We start from the raw sequence: 13,201 nt of genomic DNA, 5'->3' as shown, positions 1-13,201 counted from the left end.
TAAAGGATATATAAAAGTCACTGCCAAAAACTGATTGCAGCTTCTGCCTTGTTACAATAATGTTGTTTGTGGCTCAAGATGACTTGATATCAGTCATGGCGGATACATTTGACATATGTTTCACATATTATAGACCAACAAGTTATATATCAGTTTTGGCAAATACCAAAAATCAGTTTTTGGCAGACGATCATTTTTTGGTACAAACACCGGAAATTAGGCTTTATTTTGAAATTATGTCACACGTTTTATTACAATAATTTGTATGAGTTTGAAAAAACTAAAACTAAAAACTGGATTGATTGTGCTTTACGAAGTTAAAAAAGGTTATTTTCATTTTCTCAGTGTCCATACATCCTAGTAAGGTCTATCTGCGTTCTCGTGAACTTAGCGCACACAATAGCGGAAGTCGGGAGGAGTGAATCCTCTCGCTCTCACGTATCGATCTGCGCGTTTCTGGCAGCTCAGGGAAGCTAGCACGTTTCTTTCAGAGTCGGAGTGACGCTCGAGTTCCCCTTCTGCCAGCTTTCTCTCTTCGTATTCTTCCTAACTCCATCCAAGAACGACCACGCACAGCGACGGCGAGATTTGCTCCCACAGTGGTTTCTTCTTATTATGGCTGTTAGCAGCACCAAGACAGTGTACGAGATTTTCCAAAGCATGGAGTACGGGCCAGCAGCAACTTCTAGCACTGCTACTGCACAGGTACAGGTTACGTTCAGATTCATATTCGGAGACTGCTTTGAAACTAAACTTACTCACAGCACGCTGTGCTGCGGAGTTAGCGGATACCTATATATAAGTTATTGGACTCGTGAAGTTGCTTAACCGTTAGCCCAGTGTACCTCACAAGACAAACATGTGACAGAACTAGACACATAATTACATTATAATGTGTCGAGGGATTACTGTTCATGTAGATTGTTTTTTTATGTCCGTATCCCACCGTAGTCCGTGAAAAACATTGTAGGGGTTTCCTCTTTTTACCTGAACTTGAAAAGAGTTTAACAGGAGCTTCTGCCAAATACCAAATGTAGAAGATGGGATCTCTCAATAAAGGTTTACCCCTCGTTCATGGTGCCAGGCCTGCTAAAACTAAGTAAAATCAGCTGGCTACTCCCATCTTCTGTGTACAGTCTATGATTGCTAATCTGCAAACAGCTGTGTAAAAACAGCTGTGTAAAGGTTTTTGTGGCTGTCAGGACATTGAAGGTTTACAAAGAGTGCTAAATTACTGGAGAAGCACTCAAACCACTAGCATGCTGTCATTTGACAGCCCACATCATGTAGCGCATGAGAGACCATAGTACCAGCACCACGGCTCAGTTAATACACACTGCTAAAAAATGCCGTTGGTGCTTTGCAGAGAGTTGAGCTCTGTACTTTGGTCTTCAGTCTGTAAATAGCTGACACTCTTCACTTTGCCTACCCGCCTTTATCAGTCACTGCCATGTATATTGGTCTCTTCAACCAGTAAAAAGGTTTTTTTGGTTTTGGGTGCTGCTCATCTGCAGGCCATAATTTCACGAGTGTGCTAATGACGATGTTAACATGTTGTGGATTTAAAATGTTGAGAGCACGATAGACTGTAGTTTTCTTTTCTTATTTTCAAAATAATGCACATCTCTTATATGCAAATGCTTAGATTTGCAAAAACATTAGAAGGGCCTCCTTTACCTGTAAGACTCCAGATAACAGCTTGTCTGAGATGTTCGGCATCCTCATCCTCTGTACTCATACAGGCACGGTTTGATAAAAGGGAAGCAAGACTTTTTTATTTTAATTCAAGGATTTTCATAAATCTGCAGTAACCTTTTAACAAAACTGAATCTGTGTGGGAGTGTTGGTCTCTCTGTTCTGGAGCTGATCCTTCCCCTGTTCCCTCTCTTCTTCATCAGGCCTGGCTGGAGCATCGTTCCCGTTCTCTGGGTCTCTTCATTGACGGTAAATTTGTCTGTTCAGCAGACGGGCGGAGCTGCTCCCTGGCTGATTCTAAAGGTGAGAGCAGCCCAAGCACACAGTTACACAGAAGTTAAAACCTCTTCATTACAAGTCAGTGTTTCAGACTTTTTACAAACATCCTAATGATAATGATGGTCTCAGTGTTTTGCCTGCCTGCTCTCCAGGAAGTATTGTATGCAGCACAGCATGCGCTGAAGAAGCTGATATTTCCCAGTGTGCCTCCTCTGCTGTTAACGGTTTCAAGTCCTGGAGCAGCCTGAGCTGCAACCAAAGGGCCAAAGTGCTCCTCAGGTCCAACAAACACACCTTCACACACCTCGCTGCTTTGTTTTTGAGCCACCAGTTTAACATAAAGATGAATTTCTGTCCTCTAACAGGTTGGTGAGTGTCCTCGGGCAGCACGGCCAGTGTCTCTCAGAGTTGTGTGAGCTCTGTGAGGCCTCCTGCGCCACTGCCGCCCTGGTCAGGCTGCTGCAGTTCTACAGCAGCTGGGCGCAGCTCAGAGACACACTCCTCACTGACTGGACACCTCTGGGTAAGTGAATTCAGCTATCTTTACAAAATGCTCTCAGTCTTTTTATTGTGGTGTTTTGTAATTTTTCTTATTTTTTATCTTCCAGGTGTGGTGGCAGTGGTGACCTCGAAAGACTGTCCTCTCTATTCTCTTCTGCTCAAAGTCCTGCCAGCACTGGCTATGGGTAAAACACACACTGATGTTTGTAGCTGAACCCTAATCTGACTCTAACATCAAATCTGAACATTTCAAAATCGTCTTAATACCTGAGTTTAAAAGTGAAATACTGAAATGTCTCAGTTTAAACATTTGGGATGAAATACTATTTTATAAGAGCTTCATTTGGTTCTTATTTACTTTTCCTGCAGTGTCCCAACTTTTTCAGAATTGGTTTTTGTGGTCCGCTGTTAGATCTTAATTACTATCAAATGTATCCAGATCTTTGATATGGGAAAAACATCAAAGCACTTCTCTCATCAACCACCAAAGAGCCCTGCAGCCTGTGGTTATATTCATCGATTCATGCTTTAGTTGATTAATAAATTATATGGTTTATTAAATACCAGAAAATTCATCCAAAGGCCAAAGATGTGTAGCTTAAGATTAGTCATGAGAGAGAAGCCAGTTATCTCTTTTTGTAATTTGTTATCATCTTAATCGTTTAGGTTTTATATCTTTATTTGTGGTGTCAGAGGAGCTGTGAGGTATAAATGAATGCTTCTTCCTTCTAGGCAACTCTGTGGTGGTTGTCCCCGGTCAGAGCACGGCCCCCCCAGTACTACTACTGGCTCAGCTTTTTACAGGAGCAGGACTTCCTGCTGGGGCTCTTAATGTGCTAACAGGAAGTGACATAACACTGGGTGTCAAAGTGGCCCAGAACCACAGCATCAGTTACGTCAACTACTGCGGCAACAAGGAGGTGTGTTTGTGTGCCATGTTTGCATGTCTTTGTGGGGACCAGAAATGGGAATGTTACTATACTGGGACCAACAGCCCTTATGGCAGGGGTACGGAGCTGCAGGTGTCCTGCAGGTTTCAGATGTGTCCTTGAGCCAACACAGCTGATTTAAATGGATAAATGACCTCCTCAACATGTCCTGAAGTTCTCCAGAGGCCTGATAATGAACTCATCATGTGATTCAGGTGTGTTGACCCAGGGTGAGATCTAAAACCTGCAGGACACCGGCCCTCGAGGCCTGGAGTTGGACACCCCTGCCTTATGGGGACAAAATGCCTGCCCCTTCGAGTTTGAGGGCATTTTTGAGACTCTTAATGTGGTTTTGGTGTCAGGGTTACTGTTAGGCTTAGGCGAGGTTTGGATTAGGCATTGCTTTTTGATGATTAGGGTTAGGGAAAGCATTGTCAATTAGACGTCCCCACTAAGATATGAAAACACGACTGTGTGTGTTTTTGTGAGAGTGAGTGAAATGGAGTCCAAATGGTTGAGCTGTGTGTAAGAAAATGTTTCCCTGCTCTTCGAGGACGGAGTGATGCTGTGTAAGGCCACAGCAGGGATGGGAGTTCCTGTGGCGGTGTCACCGTGCGTAGGCTCCACCTGTCCCTTCATCATCTTTGAGTCGGCAGACATTAACAGTGCCGTGGATGAGGTGATGGAGGCCGCCTTCAGGAAGAAGAAAGAGGTACGCTCATAGAGCGACGAGGTAACTCCTATTCCAGCGACGCATCCCTGAGCCTGTTTGACGGGACTCCCCTCTGCCTGCAGGTCTTCTGGGTGTTGTGTGTGCAGGAGAGTGTGGTGGACAGTGTTGTTGCCCATCTCCGGTTGCGAATGGCCAAGATGAAATGTGTGACCCTGCCCAGTGAGGCAGACAGGGAACGGGTGGATGCTGCTGTGCAGGAGGCTCAGCAGCTGGGAGCCACGGTTAGTAAGAAGACTTTGAGACATCAGGGTTTAAAAATGTTAATCCAGGAAAAGTTTCAACGAACTTGAAGGTTCCCTTAGACTCGTCTGCTGATGGTGTGCACCACTTTGTCTTCATTTCCTCTGAGTTTACTGCCCATAACTAGCAGTTTTAAATGATCTCTCCTCAGTTGGTTCAGTCCTGTGCTGATCCCACGTCAGGTGCCCAGTATCCTTCCACTGTGCTCTGTGGGGTGGCCCCCTCCTCACCATGTGTGCTCAACCCCTGTCCCGGACCACTGCTGCCCCTCATGACCTTCAGAAGCAACACAGAAGCCGTGACTCTTGGTAAGAAGCTTCATGTGAAAACGTCTCCTATAAGACACCAACGTGAATAAGGTTTGAGGGTTTTTTAAAGGGTTGCATTTGCATCGTAATCAGAGACCTGGGCCTGTGTTGAACAAGGCGCCGGAGTAACATTTTCTGCCCTGTGCAGGGAACCACAGTCCTCACGGTCAGGCAGCATCCATCTGGACCGAAGACCTCACCCTCGCTCTGGAGACAGCTCAGAGGTGCATCTGCATTCTCTGCTCTCTGTCCTTCTGTTCTGCTGTCTGTTTCCTCTTTCTCCTTCTCTTCGTTTCTTTGTTGACTTTTCTTTTTACTTTCATATACAGTCGTTTCGTCACAACCACCTGTGCTCGGTGTAAAGCGAATACATTGACTTTCATGGTCGGCTTCACATCTCGTGACTGTCCATTTAGTACTAACATTCATATTTATTTCCTTTAAAATGAATATTTCTTCTTCGTGTCCTGCCAGGTTGTCAGTTGGCTCTGTGTGGGTGAATTCCCACTCCATCTGTGACCCCTGTCTGCCCGTCTCCGGTCACAAAGACAGCGGGACCTGCACCGATGGAGGACAGGAGGTTTGTTGTTTTGACAGGCCGACAGAGCCTGGATCAGTAACACTGCTTGCACATGCTGCTGTAGTTCAATGTTTGAATTCAACGTCCCCTGGGTGTCGTCTCACCGTCCTTAGTTTAGTGTTTTCTGTTAGGCTCATATAGCCCCGCAGCACTAATAACCTCGGTCTTTAGATATGAGGTTCTTATTGGTCTCCAGCTCCGTAGACACCAGCTCCTGCAGTGCAAAACATCCCTACTAAACACGCCCACATAAATCACTCGATAGTTATATCCCCTCTTTATCCTGTCAGGGTCTGTACCAGTTTCTACGCCCCTCCTCTTCCTCCCCCCCTCTTCCTCGCTCCTCTCCCGTCTCCATGGACTACACGCAGTTCGGAACAGAAACGTCCCCACCTATCATTCCTGCTGAGTCGGACCCTGCCAGGTATGTTTGTGAAGCATTATAGCTGGTAAATGTTGCAGGAAAAATGTGTTGCACAGCACTAATCGCATCATTACATTTTCTTTCGTTTTTCTAGAGCCCCTCAGTCCCACCTGCAGTTTGTTGCTGGTAAAGCATGTAAGTCAGTGTCTGGCTGCAGTGTGGCTGTGCAGCCACCAGGTGGTAGTGGTGGTCTGTTGGCCTACTGCCCAGACGGGGGCCGGAAGGACGTTCGCAATGCTGTGGAGGCTGCTGTCAAAGTCCAGCCAGGGTGAGAGCGCAAACTACGTGTACGTGTTCACAAACACGTACAGGTCATTCAAAAAAACCACAAACACAACTGAGGTTTGTGTACTCGCACAACAGATGCTGTTGAGAGTTTATGAAACTGCACAGATTTTCCAAGATGTAGTCACTATATTAGTGGAAAAGCCATCAAGTAATGACGTAGGTACAAATCATCCCTGTAGTATTTCTGGATGGTTTCACAGGTTCTTTCAAGTCTTTTCTTAAAGTGGAGACGGGGTTCAGCTCCCAGACCCACACCTGCACCTGCTTCCACAGAAGGGCTGAAAGCTGATTGTGCATTGAGACACTGCCGGTCTGAGAGCAGAGTGCTTTGTTGGTATACTACGGTAATATGAGGATTTTAAGATGTGATTATTTAAGACCTTGAAGGATTTAAAATGAAGTTCTGCGTCTACGACAGAGCCACTAAAGAAATGTTAATATTTTTAACTTGGAGTCAGACGAGGCTGTTCGACGAGTAGAGTCACAAAGCAGAAATCTGGAGAGTGAACTGAGCAGCGTAGATCCACTTTAATGTTGTTTGTTACATTTTACTCCATATACACAACATGTAGATGAGTCCTCTGAGCCTTCCATGTAGAACATTGTGTTCTTAATCTGCTCTTATCAGCTGGTTACTGTGTGCGTTTGCCATCAGTCAATGTACAACTTGACTGTGGGAACAGATAAGAAGACAAAGTGCAGAGTCATGAACTCGACACAAACTGCTTACAGAGTTCACTGAAATCTGACAGACACAAGCTGTGAAGCAGGACGTGTGGCCATTACTCATCGGCAGTCTTTAACAGTTGATAGATTTTATCCACGTGATGAAGCTTAACCTGACGGACACATAAATCCCAACAAATGGCATCAGGCTTTTGTTTTATTTATATTATTATTGTTGTATTTCTTTGAATGCCTTTGTCTCTTACAGCTGGATGAAAAAGAGCCCGTCTGCACGTGCCCAGTCACTCTACTCTCTGGCCAAGGGCCTTGAGGCGAAGAGGCGGGACATAGCTGCAGCAATCAACACACAGACCGGCCTGTCAATGGACGAGGCTGAGAAGGAGGTGGAGCTCAGCATTACCAGGCTCAGCGTTTGGGCCGCTTACTGTGACAAAGTCCAGGGAGGAGCGCTGGTGAGACCTTTCATGTTACTCAAAGCTGCTAAAGATGCTGAAACATGATAGAAAAGTATCAGCTGAGGCCGTCTGATCGCTCGTTGTTTCCCTCTCCTTCAGCCCATGCCAAACTCTGGCTCCGCTCTCTCCATCCCTGAAGCCCTGGGAGTCATGGGGGTCGTCCTACCTGACTACAATCCCCTCCTCTCCATGGTAACCGTGCTTGGGGCAACTATTGCCACAGGCAATGCTGTTATTATGGTCCCCAGTCAAAAGTATCCACTGCCTGTCTTGGCATTCATTAAGGTAAGTGTATAAATGTGCTGCGTGGCAAGTGGCAGGGAACCTTTAGAAAGAAGTTGCATGTTTCAGTCGGAACACAAAGTCAAACACGGTGGAACAAAAGTAACACGAACTGAAGCAATACGTCTTTGTTATTCAGAGGCAGCTGACCTGAATATCGTCTTAACTTCGGGGTCAAACTAGTGATTGTACAAGTGAATAGAAAAGTCTACACAAAAAGAAAAGTCTGCCCAGGTTTGTATGAATGTCAGTACACTGTGTGGGTCAGAAGCAGAGCTGCTGTCATTCTAGAGGAAAGGCTCGCCACCCTGCAGCCATTTTAAACATGCGCGGGCACCTGTGTGAGCATGTCGATTAACTTTAAATTCAGTCGTCAGCATGACATAATCATGCACGCGCAGAAACGCCAGTCAGACGTGATAAGAAGCGCCGTTAAGCAAAAATAGTAATAAAGGCTTTTGTCCATTTTGTGTCCACCGCCACGTTTGCTGGCGTTTCTCGTTTACTGCAGCAGTTTGCTCACATTGCTCAGGACGCTGCACTCTGTTTACACTCGAGGTGCACGTCCTGGGCAGGGAGTCAAAGAGACCAATTACACGAAGAGTCTCTCAGTATGTCATTCTGCGCTGTGATTACAGCCGTTCACCAGCTCTGTGAACAGTCCTCGTAGCCATTGATCACCGGTCACGACAACGAGCATACTAACAACCATGAAGCTGAGCTTGTGGCTCAGCTAACATGTGACTCTAAAGTGGCTGTTGGTGTGATGGTAAATAGTGATCTGTCTAAGTGTTAGCCTCTTAATAATAATTTGAGGACAGGCTGTGCAGGCATAAGGGATGTGAGCCGAGGATAAAGGAGTCTTCATGCGTTGAACACATGAAATGAATTGAACTGAAATAAATCATCACCGGATGAGTGTTACATGTCTGCACCTAGCTGTTTGAGGGTAATCCCTAAATCTGCACAGCTCTGTGCGGCTGACCTTGTCAGGTCACGTCTAACATGCGTGCACGTGTTTTGCTTTACGTGTTGCAAAGAAGCTCTGAAGATGTTTTTAATCAGGTCAAACCTTGGAAAGAACAGCTGTTTACTCAAATGGAAATAATGTGCAAAGGTTTTAGAAAAGTCTGCTTATAGTGTCATGATTGTTTTAGTTATGTGCAGTTCCAGATCCTTTCAGTGTTGCATCTATTCTGGGTTCCCCCAGAACATGTTTGGTTGGTCTGCTATTGTAAGACATGGTGCCTAAATGTTTTTGTACAGCCTAAGCAAAAAAAAGAAAGAAAAAGACGTAGGTGAGTGGACTGTTGGTTAGATAATGCTTCCTAATGGAGAGTTTGAAAGTCTTAAATTGTACCTTAATGTTGCGGGCCTGTTTCTAGCCTAGTCAGTTTTTCTAAGTTGGTCAGCATTAAAAGTGCTTGGTCAGCGCAGCTTAAGCTGCAGTCGATCACGAGGCTGTCAGTGTGAACTTGTGTGCAGATCTGTTTTCATTTAAGATGAAAACTTGACTGCAGACTTGAAGCAAGTCTTCGGTTTCCTCAGCTTGACCTGCATTAAAAAGCACCGTGAATCATAAAAACCGGTTGTTATCTTTATTGCACCTTTTCCTTCTCCTCTTTCTCAGGTGCTCCAGTCCTCGGACTTGCCAGCAGGTCTGGTAAACGTTATTACAGGAAGTCGAGACCAGCTGACTGTGGCTCTGGCTAATCACAGTGTCATCAAGGCCATCTGGTACTGGGGCAGTGCTGAGGTGAGGCTAACTCTTTTAGCTAACTCATTTTGCATTAAACTGAGCTCCTGAGTGTAGGATTGACTTCCTTCTCCCAAATTAGGCCTGCCTCATATAATCGCCTACACTCACTTCACTGTTTCTGATTTCCTGCTGCAGGGCTGCCAGTACCTCCAGTACACCTGCACTAGTCCACTAAAAACCCTGCGCCTGTGTGAGGACCAGGAAGGGAAAGACGGGGAGCTAGACTGGACTCGGTGCCGTCCGTCATTCCTGGAAGAAATGTGGAGAAGCGCTGTGCAGTGGAAGAGTGTGTGGATTCCTACAGCTTAAAACAGAACGGCAGGAAGAAGGAACAGAGTTACAGTTTGGATCGTGGAGCGTTTGACTGTGACCTGAAAAAGCAGAAATCATCACAGGCCAGACGGCGACAGAAGGGGAGGAGGGATTTTAAAAGCAAAAACATTAGATGTTAAATTACATTTTGAGATTATATTAGGAATGGCTGACACAAAGCACTTAATAGACAGACGAGGGATTCAATGCAGCTCACACGTTAAGTGTTGCTGACTTATGAGCTGATTTTTGTTGCCAACATGGTTTAAAAATGATCCTAAAATGGAAAATGTGGCGATTCACTGTGATTAAGACGAAAGGTTTTTCCCTTTTACGTCCCTGTGACGGTCAATGCAGAGACCCTAAAAACATTTCACTGTTTTCATTTAAATGTATGTCGGTTTACTGAAGATTATCGAGCAGAGCAGTAGCTGCCCGTCAGAAGAATCGATTCATTGTTGAGTTTGTCATTTTGGTTTTTAAATAAATATAAAAAACAATGCTAGCCAAAGTAACATCCGTTAGAACTACTGCAACGTTTTGCTTGATTAGTCAAAACAATAAACCTGCAGGTTTATTAACAACAGCTGCTCTTTAGTAATTCCTTTATTTTAGTCATAACAGGCTATCATGATAATAACCCTGCTGATTTTCTACCTCTGTTATGCGTTTTTTAATTAACCCTCACATGTCTGATCAGGTATCACAAGTTATTTCAAAGTAGGTCATGTTCACATTTCTTTCCACGTTAACGAATAATCCACGTGAACCGTGACAAACCTCAGGAGAACTTTGGCTCAGATTATTGCGCCTGTGTTGCAGGGTCAGTGCATATTAAATAGATAAAGTTGTGTTATGGGCTTGAGCATGCTCTGTGGGGGCCATTCCACTTCCTGCTCAGAAGTTAAGACAGACAGAAATGAGGTGCAATTCAGAAAAGGTCACAGCAGGGGGCGCTCACAAGGTAGTTCTCAGTGATCAGGAGTGAATACAGATAAACGTGAACAATATATATATTTTTTATTTTGTTTTTGACAATACAGCAACACTTATGTACTAAAGTTTTTCTGAGAGAAAAGCCAAAAAAATACTTCCAATCTGGTGACGTATGCTGAGAGGTCCTCGAAAAAACCCTTTGTGGCTCCTGTTTCTAAACAGCAACTAAAACACACATTAGATGTGCGGTTTAACTACAACAGAACCTTACACGTATAGGAAGCAGCGGGTATCAGAGGCTTCAACATAGCTAGCCGTTGTTTGTGTTCGCTGGCTTGACAAAACCTAAAAGCCCAGTTGGAGATAACAGGAACCTCGACGCTGGTTCTCAGCTTTCTCCTGTCGTAGCTGCAAATCCAGCTACGTGCATAAGATTAGGCAGCAGATTTGAATGAAGTATAAAAACATTTGTTCATTTTTTTGCAGTTTGCACTTCTGTAACTTTACAGCTGGCCTTCATTCAGTCAGTTTAATAAAGTCTGGCTTAACAATCATGCAGGTACTTAAAACACGCTGTAAAGAACGGATCCAGAGAAAATGTTTTACTTCAGGATCTTTCTAAACCAAAGCACCGGGCTGTGTTCAGCATAAGTTACCATGGTGATTTAGTAGAAAGAGAGCAACTTTTGTGACACAGGAAACTCTTTAAGCTCAACATCGCTGACTGAGGATTTAATCGAGCTTCGCAGTGCACCACTCAGGCGGCTCCTGCACACTTCATGCCTGCAAATGTTCTGTGGAGCTATGATGTATTTCTTTACTTACTGGTTTACTACAAATCAAATGTGCAGAGCCCTTCGACTTAAAATCTAATGATATTTTCCAAAGAAAAGTGTCCACCCAAAATGTAAAATTTTGGACTGCATCTCTGTCGTCCACTGTTCATTCAGAACGGTCTTGTGAGTGCCCCGTATAAAAACCCTGAACTCCACAGAGCGGCCGTGTTTGCTAAAATGTTGCTTTATTCTCAAGCTGCCAGAAGCAGCTACAGTTTGTGTGATTTGCCCCGGTGTCAGAATAACAAGCATTTAGCTGAAGTTTGCACTCCTGGAGCTTCTAAAGAATTATGGTCTGCATCTTGGTGCTAATTATGCTGTTCGCATCTGAGCAATCAAATCACACCAAAGGGAGTCCAGTTTAACTGCACTGAAAAGAGTTCTCCATTGAAATATCTCAGCTGGGGGGAACTATGCATACTCTGCAACTAGAAGCCGCGTCAGCCTTACAGATCTGTCAGTGACTCAGCAAAACAAACAAAAAGCAGCAGTACATGGATCCAACTTCCTGTGTCATGTGTCTTTTGCTGTACATTAATACTGTAATTTGTAGCCATGAAAGGTCAAATCTGACTCTGTCGTGCAAAAACATTCCAAGTGACATTTCATTTGTTTCCAAATTCACATTGTGAAATAAAACAAACAAATGTCAAGTGTGTCTGTTTAAAAACGAATATTTAAAGAAAACGATTATCTGGAAATGTATATTTATTGTTTTATTTCTTTTCCCATTACTCACAAATTAGCTTTTCTAGCTTCTAATGTTTAAGCTATGTTTCTACAGCTGTCTGTGCTGTTGCAGAATTCTTCTGTAGATTCTTTGAAAGCTGTTTTTCTCTGCTACACGTATTGCATCAACACTTCTTAAATGAATAAATCCGGACTACTGATTTGATCAGCGTCTCAAATTATTTTATGCATGGAATAGGTTAAAGAAATATAAATGTGCTTCCTGCATTATCTATTTTTTATAAGAAAACAGCAGCGCCGCCACTGCACATTGTAAACCTACTGGCTCATATGTTTGATTGTGGCACTGTGACTGTGATCCTGGTTCTGCTGGAGGTCTCTTCCTGTTAAAAGGGAGTTCTTTCTTTCCACTGTATCCAAGTGCTTCTGATTGTTAGTTTTCTCTCTTATTGTAGCGTTTTTCCTTTGTAAAAGTGCCTCGAGGCAACCGTTGTGAGTTGGTGATATACACTCGGCCCCCTTTTGTCTCCAGAACATCTTTACTTCTTCAGATTCAACAAGGTGCAGGAAACAAGCCTCAGACACTTTGGCCCATGTGACACGATGGGTTTGTCAGCTGCACGTCCATGATGCTAGTCTCCCATTCCTCCACATCCTAAAGGTGCTCGACTGGATTGATATTGAGTGCAGTGAACTCACTGTCATGCTCAGGAAACCAGTTTGCGATGACCTGAGCTTTGTGAAATAGTTTATCCTGCTGGATGCATGCATCAAAAACTTTAGCTTCAGTTTCCTGTTATTAGCTGACAGGAGTGACACCTGGTGTGGTCTGCTGCTGCTGTAGCTCAAGGGTTGACATGCTGGGTGTTCGGAGATATTATTCTGCAAGTGATTATTTGAATTACTGTTGCTTTACTGTCAACTTCAAGCAGTTTGACTTTTCTCATCTGACCTCTGACACCAACATGGCATTTTAACCCAGAGAACTGCAGCTCACTGTATATCTTCTTTCCTTTAAATAAACCTTGGTTGGAAACATCCCAGCAGGTCAGCAGCTTCAGGAATACTCGGACCAGCCAGTCTGACACCAACAGCCGTGCCACATTCAGAGTAAATCACATTTTCTGATCCTCGGTTTGAACATCAGCGAACCATCTTCACCACGTCTACATGCCTACATGAGTTGAACAAATGTGCCTAACAAACATGAGAAAGTATGAATACAGTTCTTTTCGTTAATTACTACTAGTTCACACAGATAACTGGT

At 44.2% G+C, this 13,201-nt stretch overlaps 1 protein-coding gene across 1 annotated transcript; it reads left to right on the top strand.

Moving 5' to 3' along the window:
* The first annotated feature begins 450 nt into the window (after positions 1 to 450).
* On the top strand, positions 451 to 11,977 carry aldh16a1 (aldehyde dehydrogenase 16 family, member A1). Its single transcript, XM_085351275.1, has 17 exons — positions 451 to 705; positions 1,899 to 1,998; positions 2,127 to 2,253; positions 2,340 to 2,497; positions 2,583 to 2,660; positions 3,208 to 3,395; positions 3,958 to 4,116; positions 4,200 to 4,358; positions 4,529 to 4,685; positions 4,834 to 4,909; positions 5,160 to 5,265; positions 5,556 to 5,689; positions 5,784 to 5,957; positions 6,912 to 7,116; positions 7,219 to 7,404; positions 9,032 to 9,157; positions 9,296 to 11,977. Exons 1-17 carry the CDS (start codon positions 616 to 618, stop codon positions 9,467 to 9,469), a joined length of 2,397 nt encoding a protein of 798 aa, XP_085207401.1. The 5' UTR covers positions 451 to 615; the 3' UTR covers positions 9,470 to 11,977.
* Positions 11,978 to 13,201: the final 1,224 nt, after the last annotated feature.

The sequence above is a fragment of the Diplotaxodon limnothrissa genome, linkage group LG4 (genome assembly GCF_057381915.1).
Source record: "Diplotaxodon limnothrissa isolate DT_005_m linkage group LG4, D_limnothrissa_male_GT1.1, whole genome shotgun sequence".
Lineage (NCBI taxonomy): Eukaryota > Metazoa > Chordata > Actinopteri > Cichliformes > Cichlidae > Diplotaxodon > Diplotaxodon limnothrissa.
Note: the sequence above shows the minus strand (reverse complement) of the source record. Positions and strands in the feature narration are given on the sequence as shown.

Bases quoted from the DNA above. Each gene is read 5' to 3' on its own strand.
- aldh16a1 (XM_085351275.1), top strand. From the start codon at position 616: ATGGCTGTTAGCAGCACCAAGACAGTGTACGAGATTTTCCAAAGCATG. The intron at 1,999-2,126 runs GTGAGAGCAGCC...CCTGCTCTCCAG, and splicing joins CTCCCTGGCTGATTCTAAAG to GAAGTATTGTATGCAGCACA. The intron at 5,958-6,911 runs GTGAGAGCGCAA...TGTCTCTTACAG, and splicing joins GCTGTCAAAGTCCAGCCAGG to CTGGATGAAAAAGAGCCCGT.